Here is a 13,136-nt window from a genome sequence, read left to right as displayed (position 1 = left end):
ATGATTTAAATCTTTGGAAAGGGATTTACATTTGTGGATTGGTACTTATTTGTACAGCTCATGACACACGAATACAAAATGCATGCTGTGAGTTCACAATACATTTGGCATGATATTGATCCCATAGTGACTATCGACTTGAGAAAATGTATCCACTCAAACGCGCCCAGTATCTTGATGTTGCGGTTGCGCAGTAGAGACCCACTCTAACCAGAGGGGCAGGTTCCAGGGAGGGCAGTCTCGAGTCAAATCGGTTTTCGTTGACTTGCTCGCTCCTCCTCTGTCCATCGTTTCTAGCAAGCTAGCTAGAAAACTTGGAGAGCTACCTTGAAGTGTGGGACTCAAACAGGCTGACGGAAAATGACAGACGTCGAGGGAGAGGGAATTAATTCGGTGGCACCTCCGTTAGTTCAGCCATCCTCTCGTAACGGCTCCGGTGTCAGCCCAACGCAGGGCACCGGCAGTTGCCAAACGGTGACTACCGTTACTTCAGGCCCGCGACTGGTGCGGATAGTCAAGTCTGACTCGGGATATGGCTTCAATGTCCGGGGACAGGTTAGCGAAGGAGGACAACTACGGAGCATCAACGGGGAATTGTATGCCCCGCTACAGCATGTCAGTGCTGTTTTACCGGGAGGTGCAGCGGACAGAGCCGGTATCTCGAAAGGGGACCGGATTCTGGAAGTGTAAGTAAGAGTTAGCTTGCTATCTGGTAGCTGCTAACTACATGCGTAAGCTAACTCAATGGTAGATATTTGGTCAAGGCAGGGCAAAACAAACAGACCACAGCAAAGCTAAAAAGGACGGTAATTGTCATGTCAGCTCCTGTGCACTGCAGTTGGTTCGTGAAACAAACGTTTTCTGCTGTCCCAAATGTAAGCTCGCTAGCTAACGTTAACTCCATAATTCACAAGCTGTTGTCCTCAGCTCAGTACAACGCCATAAACTATCATAGCTAGCAACGTTAAATTATATGTTTCACTTGACCTGGAGACTAGGCTAACAAAGCCTTGCTAACTCATGCATCAGTCTGTGCTTGTACCAGTCTTACCGGGATTGTACAGGGCAGAAGAGCCGGTTCATCCCAATGAAAAGACGGTCTGTGTGAGAGCATGTGATCATTACGAATTCCAGTCACACTGACTCTGAACTTGGATACAAGCTAACTATGTTAACACCAGCACACACACTGGTTCCTTCCTTCCCTACACATCACGTTACCAGAAAAACAGCATCTGTCATTCTTATTAACAACTGAACCAGATGATGGACAAAAGGCCATTCAATACGTGCACATTCATAGTCAGCTACTATTTTACCTACTTGCCTTGATGATGATAATAGGTATTTTAATAATGTGCTCAAATGCTTTACATCTAGTCTCAGTTAAATTGGGACTTAACATTTCCTAACTGTAATAGATCAACAATAGCCATAGTATGCCATCTCTGTGTCTGAATGCGGATGCTGCAATGCATAGAGAGTGCAGTGTGTCTGTCTGGTCTTTGCTACAGGTTTAGTATGCACAGGGGTAGCTAGCTTGGTGATGTTAGGTTCTGTTGCCATGGCAAGCAGCATACAGCTCAGCATCAGTACGTGTGTGTGTGTGTGTGTGAGGGGAAGAAAAAGTGAGTGAGTGGGGGGGGGGTTCTGGATACGGGATACATAGGGTTCATCTGATTGGATGTACTCTCAGTAATTCTCTGTTTTGATTTGTTGGCTCACTGTTTGCTGCTTTATGATTGGGTGCTCTGCAGTAGCCTGGCAGTTTGTTGACTCCATTATTGGTGTGTGTGTGTGTGTGTGTGTGTGTGTGTGTGTGTGTGTGTGTGTGTGTGTGTGTGTGTGTGTCTTGAGCAACACAAGTATCTATGCCAGGGAGAGACACCTGCCCATGTTCTCCATATGCTCACACACAGCAGTCCCTCAGTGTTAGCTGCAGTGCTTGTGGAGCATCTCCACAGCAGTCCCTCAGTGTTAGCTGCAGTGCTTGTGGTTCATCTCCACAACAGTCCCTCAGTGTTAGCTGCAGTGCTTGTGGAGCATCTCCACAACAGTCCCTCAGTGTTAGCTGCAGTGCTTGTGGAGCATCTCCACAACAGTCCCTCAGTGTTAGCTGCAGTGCTTGTGGAGCATCTCCACAACAGTCCCTCAGTGTTAGCTGCAGTGCTTGTGGAGCATCTCCACAACAGTCCCTCAGTGTTAGCTGCAGTGCTTGTGGAGCATCTCCACAGCAGTCCCTCAGTGTTAGCTGCAGTGCTTGTGGATCATCTCCACAACAGTCCCTCAGTGTTAGCTGCAGTGCTTGTGGAGCATCTCCACAACAGTCCCTCAGTGTTAGCTGCAGTGCTTGTGGAGCATCTCCACAGCAGTCCCTCAGTGTTAGCTGCAGTGCTTGTGGAGCATCTCCACAACAGTCCCTCAGTGTTAGCTGCAGTGCTTGTGGAGCATCTCCACAGCAGTCCCTCAGTGTTAGCTGCAGTGCTTGTGGAGCATCTCCACAACAGTCCTTCAGTGTTAGCTGCAGTGCTTGTGGAACATCTCCACAACAGTCCCTCAGTGTTAGCTGCAGTGCTTGTGGAGCATCTCCACAGCAGTCCCTCAGTGTTAGCTGCAGTGCTTGTGGAGCATCTCCACAACAGTCCCTCAGTGTTAGCTGCAGTGCTTGTGGAGCATCTCCACAGCAGTCCCTCAGTGTTAGCTGCAGTGCTTGTGGAGCATCTCCACAACAGTCCTTCAGTGTTAGCTGCAGTGCTTGTGGAACATCTCCACAACAGTCCCTCAGTGTTAGCTGCAGTGCTTGTGGAGCATCTCCACAGCAGTCCCTCAGTGTTAGCTGCAGTGCTTGTGGAGCATCTCCACTGCTCTCCACAATCCACACTCCTCAGCAACACAGTCCCAGAGAACACACAGTCCCAGAGAACACACAGTCCCAGAGAACACACAGTCCCAGAGAAAACACACACACACACACACACACACACACACACACACAGACAGTCCCAGAGAACACACACACAGTCCCAGAGAACACACACACATATATAGTCCCAGAGAATGAACACATCACACACACATATAGTCCCAGAGAATGAACACATCACACACACATATAGTCCCAGAGAATGAACACATCACACACACATATAGTCCCAGAGAACGAACACACACACACACACACACACAGTCCCAGAGAACACACACACACACACATATATAGTCCCAGAGAACGAACACACACACACATATAGTCCCAGAGAACGAACACACACACACACACACACACACACACACACACACACACACACACACAGTCCCAGAGAACACACACACACACACACACATATATAGTCCCAGAGAACGAACACACACACACATATAGTCCCAGAGAACGAACACACACAGAGTCCCTATATGACCCACAGTTGTTCCTGAATCCTAACCAGACTAGACTGGAGAAAGACTTGTGTTTTTGTCTGTCTGTCTTTCTGTGTGTGTTTGTCTCTGTCTGGTCTGTCTCTGTGTGTGTCTCTGTGTGTGTGTGTGTGTGTGTGTGTGTGTGTGTGTGTGTGTGTGTGTGTGTGTGTGTGTGGTATGACTACCTCAGCAGCTTTCAGTTAAACATTAGCCAGCCTGGAGAGTAGTAATTTAAGGAAATGAGTCTGGGTGTTTTGACACATGTAAGGGATACATGCAGGGATCAACATGTTTGGATGCATAACACACACAGGCCTACAGATGACAGAATGGACCTACTGTGTTCTCTACCCACACACACTGTCAGTTTCCTTGATGAAACATTGGAGTGTGTGTATCTGTCATTGTGTGTTATCAGTCTGAGCTGTTTGTTTTATGTCACCAGTCTTCCTCAGTGTTAGCTGCAGTGCTTGTGGAGCATCTCCTCTGCAGGTGGTCTCAGGTGGTCTGTCTGGCAGTGTTGTGTGTTGATGCTGTAACCTTTGGCCTGCGTTCTGTTCCTCTGTCACTGATGTAACAACATGATAGATAGCCTGGGTTAACTAGGCTAAGGGCTACTTTATCATATCTTTTCCTGTGAACTTCTACAGAAATATCACATTGACATCATGTGTCTCCTCAAGGTAGGATTGGTTTCTACTGTGTGAACTGTGAGCCTAACTACAGTTGGTAACTGTAATATTTACTATAGGCTGCTGCAGTGCAGACGTCAGCACTCCTGCTGGCGCGCGCACACACACACACACACACACACACACACACACACACACACACACACACACACACACACACACAGTCCCATGCCCTGACACGCTGCCATCTGAGTGGCCCAGTCTCACTCTCTCACTCACTCACTCTCTCACTCACTCACTCACTCACTCACTCACTCACTCACTCACACACACAGAGTCCCTGCAGAAGTCACAAGTCCAGCTTACTAGCTCATGCTCTGACGCACAGTCATCTGAGTGACGCGACCCCACCGTGACCCCGTTGCCATGGGAGATGTCAGAGTTCCGGCTGAGGTGAACATTAGACTTGCTGACAGCCTTATCATGACTCTACTGACTGACCCTTAATATAGGATGATCACTGTTATACAAGAGGGCTCGTCCATTAACTCCCAGACACGCACAGACTGGCCCTTAATATAGGATGATCACTGTTATACAAGAGGGTTTGTCCACTCACACCAAGACAGACACTGACTAGGCAGCAAGAAACGTCTACAACACAATTCATTTTATTTAGAAAGAACCAATGCTAGTTTCTAATTATGTATGTCTGCTGCTGCTCATTTGCAATAATGACTCAGTATACTCTAGCCCAGTTATGAATGAATATTCTCTCTCTCTCTTCTCTCTCTCTCTCTCTCTCTCTCTCAGTAATAGTGTGAACGTGGAGGGGGCGACCCATAAGCAGGTGGTGGATCTGATCCGTGTGGGGGAGAGGGAGCTGATGCTGGCCGTGCTGTCTGTACCTCCCCAGGAGGCTGACTGTCTGGACCCCGGAGACGACGGCTCAGCCCAGTCCTGCTACGACTACAGCGACAAACAGGCCGTCCCCATCTCCGTCCCCACATACAAACACGCTGAACTCAACCAGGAGAGGTTTGTGGTGAGTAGATGGGGGGAAGGAGTGGTGTGAACAACCTGTCCTCATCTGTCCCAACATGCAAATACGCTGAACGCAACCAGGGGAGAGAGGGAGAGATAAAATGACTGAGGAAAGATGTACATAACATGTAGGTATTGCCGCAGGTAGCCTAGTGGTTAGAGCGCAGGTTGCTAGATCGAATCCCCAAGCTGACGAGGTAAAAATCTGTCATTCTGCCCCTAAACAAGGCAGTTAACCCACTGTTCCTAGGCCGTCATTGTAAATAAGAATTTGTTCTTAACTGACTTGCCTTGTTAAATAAGGTAAAATAAAAATGCCTAAAGTATATTTCAACTGTGTGTCTCTGTTTGCAGGTGTATAATGTGTACATGGCAGGCAGACAGCTGTGTTCTAAAAGATACAGGGAGTTTGCTATCCTCAACCAGAACCTGAAGAGAGAGTTTGCCAACTACACCTTCCCAAAAATACCTGGCAAATGGCCCTTCTCCCTGTCTGAACAACAACTAGACGCTAGACGCAGGGGACTGGAGGAATACCTGGAGAAAGGTGAGAGGGAGGGAGAAAGAAAGAAAGATTAGGCCAGAGAAATATGGAGCAAAAACCATTTGGAAAGGTGATAGAAAGGGTGGAATGAGAGATGGAGGAGGGATAACTCGAAGAAGGTGGAAGTTGATGCAATAAATGAATGGAGGAAGAAGAAGAAATGTGAAAAGGAAAGGATTGGAGAGGAGGTAGAGATGGTCAGGATTTAAAAAAAAAATGTATTTCACCTTTATTTAACCAGGTAGGCAAGTTGAGAACAAGTTCTCATTTACAATTGCGACCTGGCCAAGATAAAGCAAAGCAGTTCGATACATACAACAACACAGAGTTACACATGGAGTAAAACAAACATACAGTAGAAAAATAAGTCTATATACAATGTGAGCAAATGAGGTGAGATAAGGGAGGTAAAGGCAAAAAAGGCCATGGTGGCAAAGTAAATACAATATAGCAAGTAAAACACTGGAATGGTAGATTTGCAGTGGAAGAAAGTGCAAAGTAGAAATAGAAATAATGGGGTGCAAAGGAGCAAAATAAATACATAAATACAGTAGGGGAAAAGGTAGTTGTATGGGCTAAATTATAGATGTGCTATGTACAGGTGCAGTGATCTGTGAGCTGCTCTGACAGCTGCTGCTTAAAGCTAGTGAGGGAGATAAGTGTTTCCAGTTTCAGAGATGTTTGTAGTTCGTTCCAGTCATTGGCAGCAGAGAACTGGAAGGAGAGACAGCCAAAGGAGGAATTGGCTTTGGGGGTGACCAGAGATATATACCTGCTGGAGCGCGTGCTACAGGTGGGTGCTGCTATGGTGTCGGAGATAAGGGGGGACTTTACCTAGCAGGGTCTTGTAGATGACCTGTAGCCAGTGGGTTTGGCGACGAGTATGAAGCGAGGGCCAGCCAACGAGAGCGTACAGGTCGCAGCGGTGGGTAGTATATGGGGCTTTGGTGACAAAAAGGATGGCACTGTGATAGACTGCATCCAGTTTATTGAGTAGGGTATTGGAGGCTATTTTGTAAATGACATCGCCGAAGTCGAGAATCGGTAGTATGGTCAGTTTTACGAGGGTATGTTTGGCAGCATGAGTGAAGGATGCTTTGTTGCGAAATAGGAAGCCAATTCTAGATTTAACTTTGGATTGGAGATGTTTGATGTGAGTCTGGAAGGAGAGCTTACAGTCTAACCAGACACCTAGAATATGTGGACAACTGCAAATACCTAAGTCAGAACCGTCCAGAGTAGTGATGCTGGACGGGAGGGCAGGTGCAGGCTGCGATCGGTTGAAGAGCATGCATTTAGTTTTACTTTCATTTAAGAGCAGTTGGAGGCCACGGAAGGAGAGTTGTATGGCATTGAAGCTCCTCTGGAGGGTTGTTAACCTCTTGGGGCTAGGTGGGACGCTAGCGTGCCACCTGTGGTGCACTCCATCAACAGCAGGTGCATTTCAAGAGCGGCAAATTTGAATCCAAATAAATGTCAAAATTCAAATTTTTCAAAAATACAACTATGTTACACCATTTGAAAGATAAACATCTCCTTAATCTAACCACGTTTTACGATTTCAAAAAGGTTTTACGGCGAAAGCATAAATTTAGAGTATGTTAGGACAGTACATTTACAAGAGTTGTGTGTAATGTTTTGTCAAGTCAAAGACAGGGTCACCAAAACCATAAAACCAGCTAAAATGATACACTAACCTTTTACAATCTCCATCAGATGACACTCCTAGGACATATGTTAGACAATGCATGCATTTTTAGTTCTATCAAGTTCATATTTATATACAAAAACAGCGTTTTACTATGGCATTGATGTTGAGGAAATGGTTTCCCTCCAATAACCGGCAGTCAAGTCAGCGTCACAAATTAAATAATTAAAATTAGAAAACATTGGTAAAATATTATATTGTCATTTAAAGAATTATAGATTTACATCTTTTGAACGCAATCAACTTGCCAGATTTAAAAATAACCTTACTGGGAAATCACACTTTGCAATAATCTGAGCACTGTGCCCAGAAAAATACGCGTTGCGATACAGACTAGACGTCATGTTGGGGAGATCTAAAATCGAAAATACTATGTAAATAATCCATTACCTTTGATTCTCTTCATCAGATGTCACTTCCAGGTATCACAGGTCCATAACGAATGTAGTTTTGTTCAAAAAAGCTCATCATTTATGTCCAAAAATCTCCGTCTCGTTAGCACATGATGTAAGCCAGCCGGACTTCTCGTCATGAACGAGGGGAAAAAATATATTTCCGTTCGTTCAAACATGTCAAACGTTGTATAGCATAAATCATTAGGGCCTTTTTTAACCAGAACATGAATAATATTCAAGGTGGACGAATGCATAGCCTTTTATAACGTATTGGAACGAGGGTACCCAACATGAAGTAGCGCGCCAGGTGTCTAATGGGACATCACCGTTCCATGGCTCTTGTTCGGTCAGATCTCCCTCCAGAAGACTCAAAACACTTTGTAAAGGCTGGTGACATCTAGTGGAAGCAATAGGAAGTGCCAAAATATTCCTAAACCCCTGTGTTTTTCAATGGGATAGGTTTAAAGTCAATACAACACATCAGGTATCCACTTCCTGTCAGAAAATGTCTCAGGGTTTTGCCTGCCAAATGAGTTCTGTTATACTCACAGACACCATTCAAACAGTTTTGGAAACTTTAGAGTGTTTTCTATCCATATATAATAAGTATATGCATATTCTAGTTACTGGGTAGGATTAGTAACCAGATTAAATCGGGTACATTTTTTTTATCCAGACGTGCAAATGCTGCCCCCTAGACCCAACAGGTTAACACAGTGTCCAAAGAAGGGCCAGAAGTATACAGAATGGTGTCGTCTGTGTAGAGGTGGATCAGAGACTCACCAGCAGCAAGAGCGACATCATTGATGTATACAGAGAAAAGAGTTGGCCCAAGAATTGAACCCTGTGGCACCCCCATAAAGACTGCCAGAGGTCCGGACAACAGGCCATCCGATTTGACACATTGAACTCTTATCAGAGAGGTAGTTAGTGAACCAGGCGAGGCAATCATTTGAGAAACCAAGGCTATTGAGTCTGCCGATGAGGATGTGGTGATTGACAGAGTCGAAAGCCTTGGCCAGGTCAATGAATACGGCAGCACAGTATTGTTTCTTATCGATGGCGGTTACGATATCGTTTAGGACCTTGAGCGTGGCTGAGGTGCACCCATGACCAGCTCTGAAACCAGATTGCATAGCGGAGAAGGTGCGGTGGGATTCGAAATGGTCGGTAATCTGTTTGTTGACTTGGCTTTCGAAGACCTTAGAAAGGCAGGGTATGATAGATATAGGTCTGTAGCAGTTTGGGTCAAGTGTGTCCTCTCCTTTGAAGAGGGGGATGATAGCAGCTGCTTTCCAATCTTTTGGAATCTCAGACGACACGAGAGATTGAACAGGCTAGTAATAGGGGTTGCAACAATTTCGGCAAATAATTTTTGAAAGAAAGGGTCCAGATTGTCTAGCCTGGCTGATTTGTAGGGGTCCAGATTTTGCAGCTCTTTCAGAAAATCAGCTGACTGAATTTGGGAGAAGGAGGAATGGGGAAGGCTTGGGCGAGTAGCTGTGGGGGGTGCAGTGCTGTTGACTGCTGTAGGGGTAGCCAGGTGGAAAGCATGGCCAGCCGTATAAAAATGTTTCTTGAAATTCTTAATTATAGTGGATTTATCGGAGGTGACAGAGTTTCCTATCCTCAGTGCAGTGGGCAGCTGGGAGGAGGTGTTCTTATTCTCCATGGACTTTACCGTGTCCCAGAACTTTTTTGAGTTTGTGTTGCAGGAAGCAAATTTCTGCTTGAAAAAGCGCCTTGGCTTTTCTAACTGCCTGTGTATATTGGTTTCTAACTTCCCTGAGAAGTTGCATATCACGGGGGCTGTTCAATGCTAATGCAGAACGCCACAGGATGTTTTTGTGTTGGTTAAGGGCAGTCAGGTCTGGAGAGAACCAAGGGCTATATCTGTTCCTGGTTCTAAAGTTGTTGCTTATTTAAGATTGTGAGGAAGGCATTTAAAAAAAAAATAACCAGGCATCCTCTACTGACGGGATGAGGTCAATATCCTTCCAGGATACCCGTGCCAGGTCGATTTAAAAGGCTTGCTCACTGAAATGTTTCAGGGAGCGTTTGACAGTGATGAGTGGAGGTCGTTTGACCGCTGACCCATTACGGATGCAGGCAATGAGGCAGTGATCGCTGAGATCTTGGTTGAAAACAGCAGAGGTGTATTTGGAGGGCAAGTTGGTTACGATGATATCTGACGGTGCCCGTGTTTAGGGCTTTGGGGTTGTACCTGGTAGGTTCATTGATAATTTGTGTGAGATTGAGGGCATCAAGCTTAGATTGTAGGATGGCCGGGGTGTTAAGCATGTCCCAGTTTAGGTCACCTAGCAGCACGAGCTCTGAAGATAGATAGGGGCAATCAGTTCACATATGGTGTCCAGAGCACAACTGGGGGCAGAGGGTGGTCTATAGCAGGCGGCAACGGTGAGAGACATGTTTTTGGAGAGATGGATTTTTAAAAGTAGAAGTTGGATACAGACCTGGATAGTAAGACAGACCTCTGCAGGCTATCTCTGCAGTAGATTGCAACACCGCCCCCTTTGGCCGTTCTATCTTGTCTGAAAATATTGTAGTTAGGGATGAAGATTTTAGAGTTTTTGGTGGACTTCCTAAGCCAGGATTCAGGCACGGCTAGGACATCCGTGTTGGCAGAGTGTGCTAAAGCAGTGAATAAAACAAACTTAGGGAGGAGGCTTCTAATGTTAACATCCATGAAACCAAGGCTATTACGGTTACAGAAGTCATGAAAAGAGAGCGCCTGGGGAGTAGGAGTGGAGCTAGGCACTGCAGGGCCTGGATTCACCTCTACATCACCAGAGGTTCAGAGGAGGAGTAGGATAAGGGTACGGCTAAAAGCTATGAGAATTGGTCGTTTATGACGACCGGAATAGAGAGTAGAAGGAGCAGGTTTCTGGGGGTGATAAAATAGCTTCAAGGTATAATGTACAGACAAAGGTATGGTAGGATGTGAATACAGTGGAGGTAAACCTAGGCATTGAGTGATGAGAGAGATATTGTCTCTAGAAACATCATTGAAACCAGAAGATGTCATAGCATGTGTGGGTGGTGGAACTGAAAGGTTGGATAAGGTATAATGAGCAGGGCTAGAGGCTCTACAGTGAAATAAGCCAATAAACACTAACCAGAAGAGCAATGGACAAGGCATATTGACATTAAGGAGAGGCATGCTTAGCCGAGCCACACCAGGATAACAGGCTACTCATAGAGGAACTCATAGGAGTGTCTTAGAGAGGAGGTAGAGAAGGTCAGGATAACAGGCTACTCATGGAGGAACTCATGGGAGTGTCTTAGAGAGGAGGTAGAGAAGGTCAGGATAACAGGCTACTCATAGAGGAACTCATGGGAGTGTCTTAGAGAGGAGGTAGAGAAGGTCAGGATAACAGGCTACTCATAGAGGAACTCATGGGAGTGTCTTAGAGAGGAGGTAGAGAAGGTCAGGATAACAGGCTACTCATAGAGTCTCATGGGAGTGTCTCCAATGGATCTGCCTTTCTCCGTGTTTCTACTTTCTCTCTCCCCTCCTTTTCACCATCCTCCTGCCCATTCTCCCTTCTCTCTTCACAGTGTGTTCAGTGAGGGTGATTGGGGAGAGTGATGTCATGCAGGAGTTTCTGTCTGATGAGTCTGATGAGGTAAGCGTGTCATTCTGAGTGTGTTTGCTTATTCCTCTCTCTAAGATGTATTCTTTTTTAGACTCTTTCTCTCTCTTTCTCTGCTGTTCTCTCCTCTCATCCTATCCTCTGGGATGTGTTAGATGGGGCTGGCATCTGTCTTTTTTCTTCTTTTTAGTTTCCTCTCACCTGCTTTTCCATCTCTGTCTACACTGTGTGTGTCTGTGCATGTCTGGCCTATGAGTGGTCCTGTGACTGCCTTCTCACCCACCTGGCCGTAAGTCATCTCTGCCCCCCCCCCCCAATCTCCGTAGAACTATAACGGCGTATCAGATGTGGAGTTGAGGATAGCCATGCCTGATAAAACCACCGTCACAGTCCGAGTCCGCAAGAACTGTACTACTGACCAGGTCTACCAGGTAACACACCCCTAACCCCTAGTTACACATACAGCCCTCACATATACACCCTCTCACCTAGTCCACCTAGACCATCAGCCCACACCGTCACACCTAGTCCCCAGGACCATCAGGCCCCACCCTCTCACCTAGACCATCAGCCCACACCGTCACACCTAGTCCCCAGGACCATCAGGCCCCACCCTCTCACCTAGACCATCAGCCCACACCGTCACACCGAGTCCCCAGGACCATCAGGCCACACCCTCTCACCTAGTCCACCTAGACCATCAGCCCACACCGTCACACCGAGTCCCCAGGACCATCAGGCCACACCCTCTCACCTAGTCCACCTAGACCATCAGGTCACACCGAGTCCCCAGGACCATCAGGCCACACCGTCACACCTAGTCCCCAGGACCATCAGGCCACACCGTCACACCTAGTCCCCAGGACCATCAGCCCACACCGTCACACCGAGTCCACCTAGACCATCAGGTCACACCGAGTCCCCAGGACCATCAGCCCACACCGTCACACCTGGTCCCCAGGACCATCAGGCCACACCGTCACACCTGGTCCCCAGGACCATCAGGCCACACCGTCACACCTGGTCCCCAGGACCATCAGGCCACACCGTCACACCTGGTCCCCAGGACCATCAGGCCATACCGTCACACCTAGTCCATCAGGTCACACCTAGACCATCAGGTCACACCTAGACCATCAGGCCACACCGTCACACCTAGACCATCAGGCCACACCGCCACACCTAGTCCCCTGGAACATCAGGCCACACCTAGTCCCCTGGAACATCAGGCCACACCTAGTCCCCTGGAACATCAGGCCACACCTAGTCCCCTGGAACATCAGGCCACACATTAAACAATTCTAGGCTGGACCATAAATGTACACAGCACTCCTTGTTAATGCACAGGCCTCCTTGTTAATGCACAGGCCTCCTTGTTAATGACAGGCCTCCTTGTTAATGCACAGGCCTTTCTCACTCTCCCACAGGCTGTGGTCATGAAAGTAGGAATGGACAGCATAACGGCCAGCTACTTTGCTCTGTTTGAGGTCATCAACCACTCCTTTGGTAAGTGTGAGGGTGACATCTTTTATTTCATAGTACTAGTCTTTTTCCATGTGCTAACTCTAGCATTAACCCTAATCACCTGAGACTTTGGCCTCTGCCGTGTGTGTGTGTGTGTGTGTGTGTCTTTAATCATAGAGGCTAACATTCCTACCCAGGAGCTTTGTTGATTGAATCACTTCTTCATGATGTTGCTGTTGAGGGAGTTGTGGTGTCTGGTTGGTTGGGATATGAGCAAGGCATTTCTATTTGTAGCGAAACACAGTTTTGATTAGATGG

The 13,136-nt window shown here is 46.9% G+C and overlaps 1 protein-coding gene across 3 annotated transcripts in view; it reads left to right on the top strand.

Annotated features, from left to right (window-relative positions):
- The first annotated feature begins 230 nt into the window (after positions 1–230).
- LOC106606013 (sorting nexin-27) overlaps positions 231–13,136 on the top strand; it is a 101,952-nt gene continuing 89,046 nt past the window's right edge. For all 3 annotated transcript variants that reach the window (XM_045718909.1, XM_045718907.1, XM_045718908.1), the window contains exons 1-6: positions 231–686; positions 4,863–5,094; positions 5,448–5,640; positions 11,320–11,387; positions 11,681–11,785; positions 12,782–12,860. In XM_045718909.1, coding sequence (XP_045574865.1) covers positions 361–686; positions 4,863–5,094; positions 5,448–5,640; positions 11,320–11,387; positions 11,681–11,785; positions 12,782–12,860 — 1,003 coding nt within the window. In that variant the 5' untranslated portion in view covers positions 231–360. The remainder of the gene's footprint in view (positions 687–4,862; positions 5,095–5,447; positions 5,641–11,319; positions 11,388–11,680; positions 11,786–12,781; positions 12,861–13,136) is intronic.

The sequence above is a fragment of the Salmo salar genome, chromosome ssa05 (assembly GCF_905237065.1).
Source record: "Salmo salar chromosome ssa05, Ssal_v3.1, whole genome shotgun sequence".
Lineage (NCBI taxonomy): Eukaryota > Metazoa > Chordata > Actinopteri > Salmoniformes > Salmonidae > Salmo > Salmo salar.
Note: the sequence above shows the minus strand (reverse complement) of the source record. Positions and strands in the feature narration are given on the sequence as shown.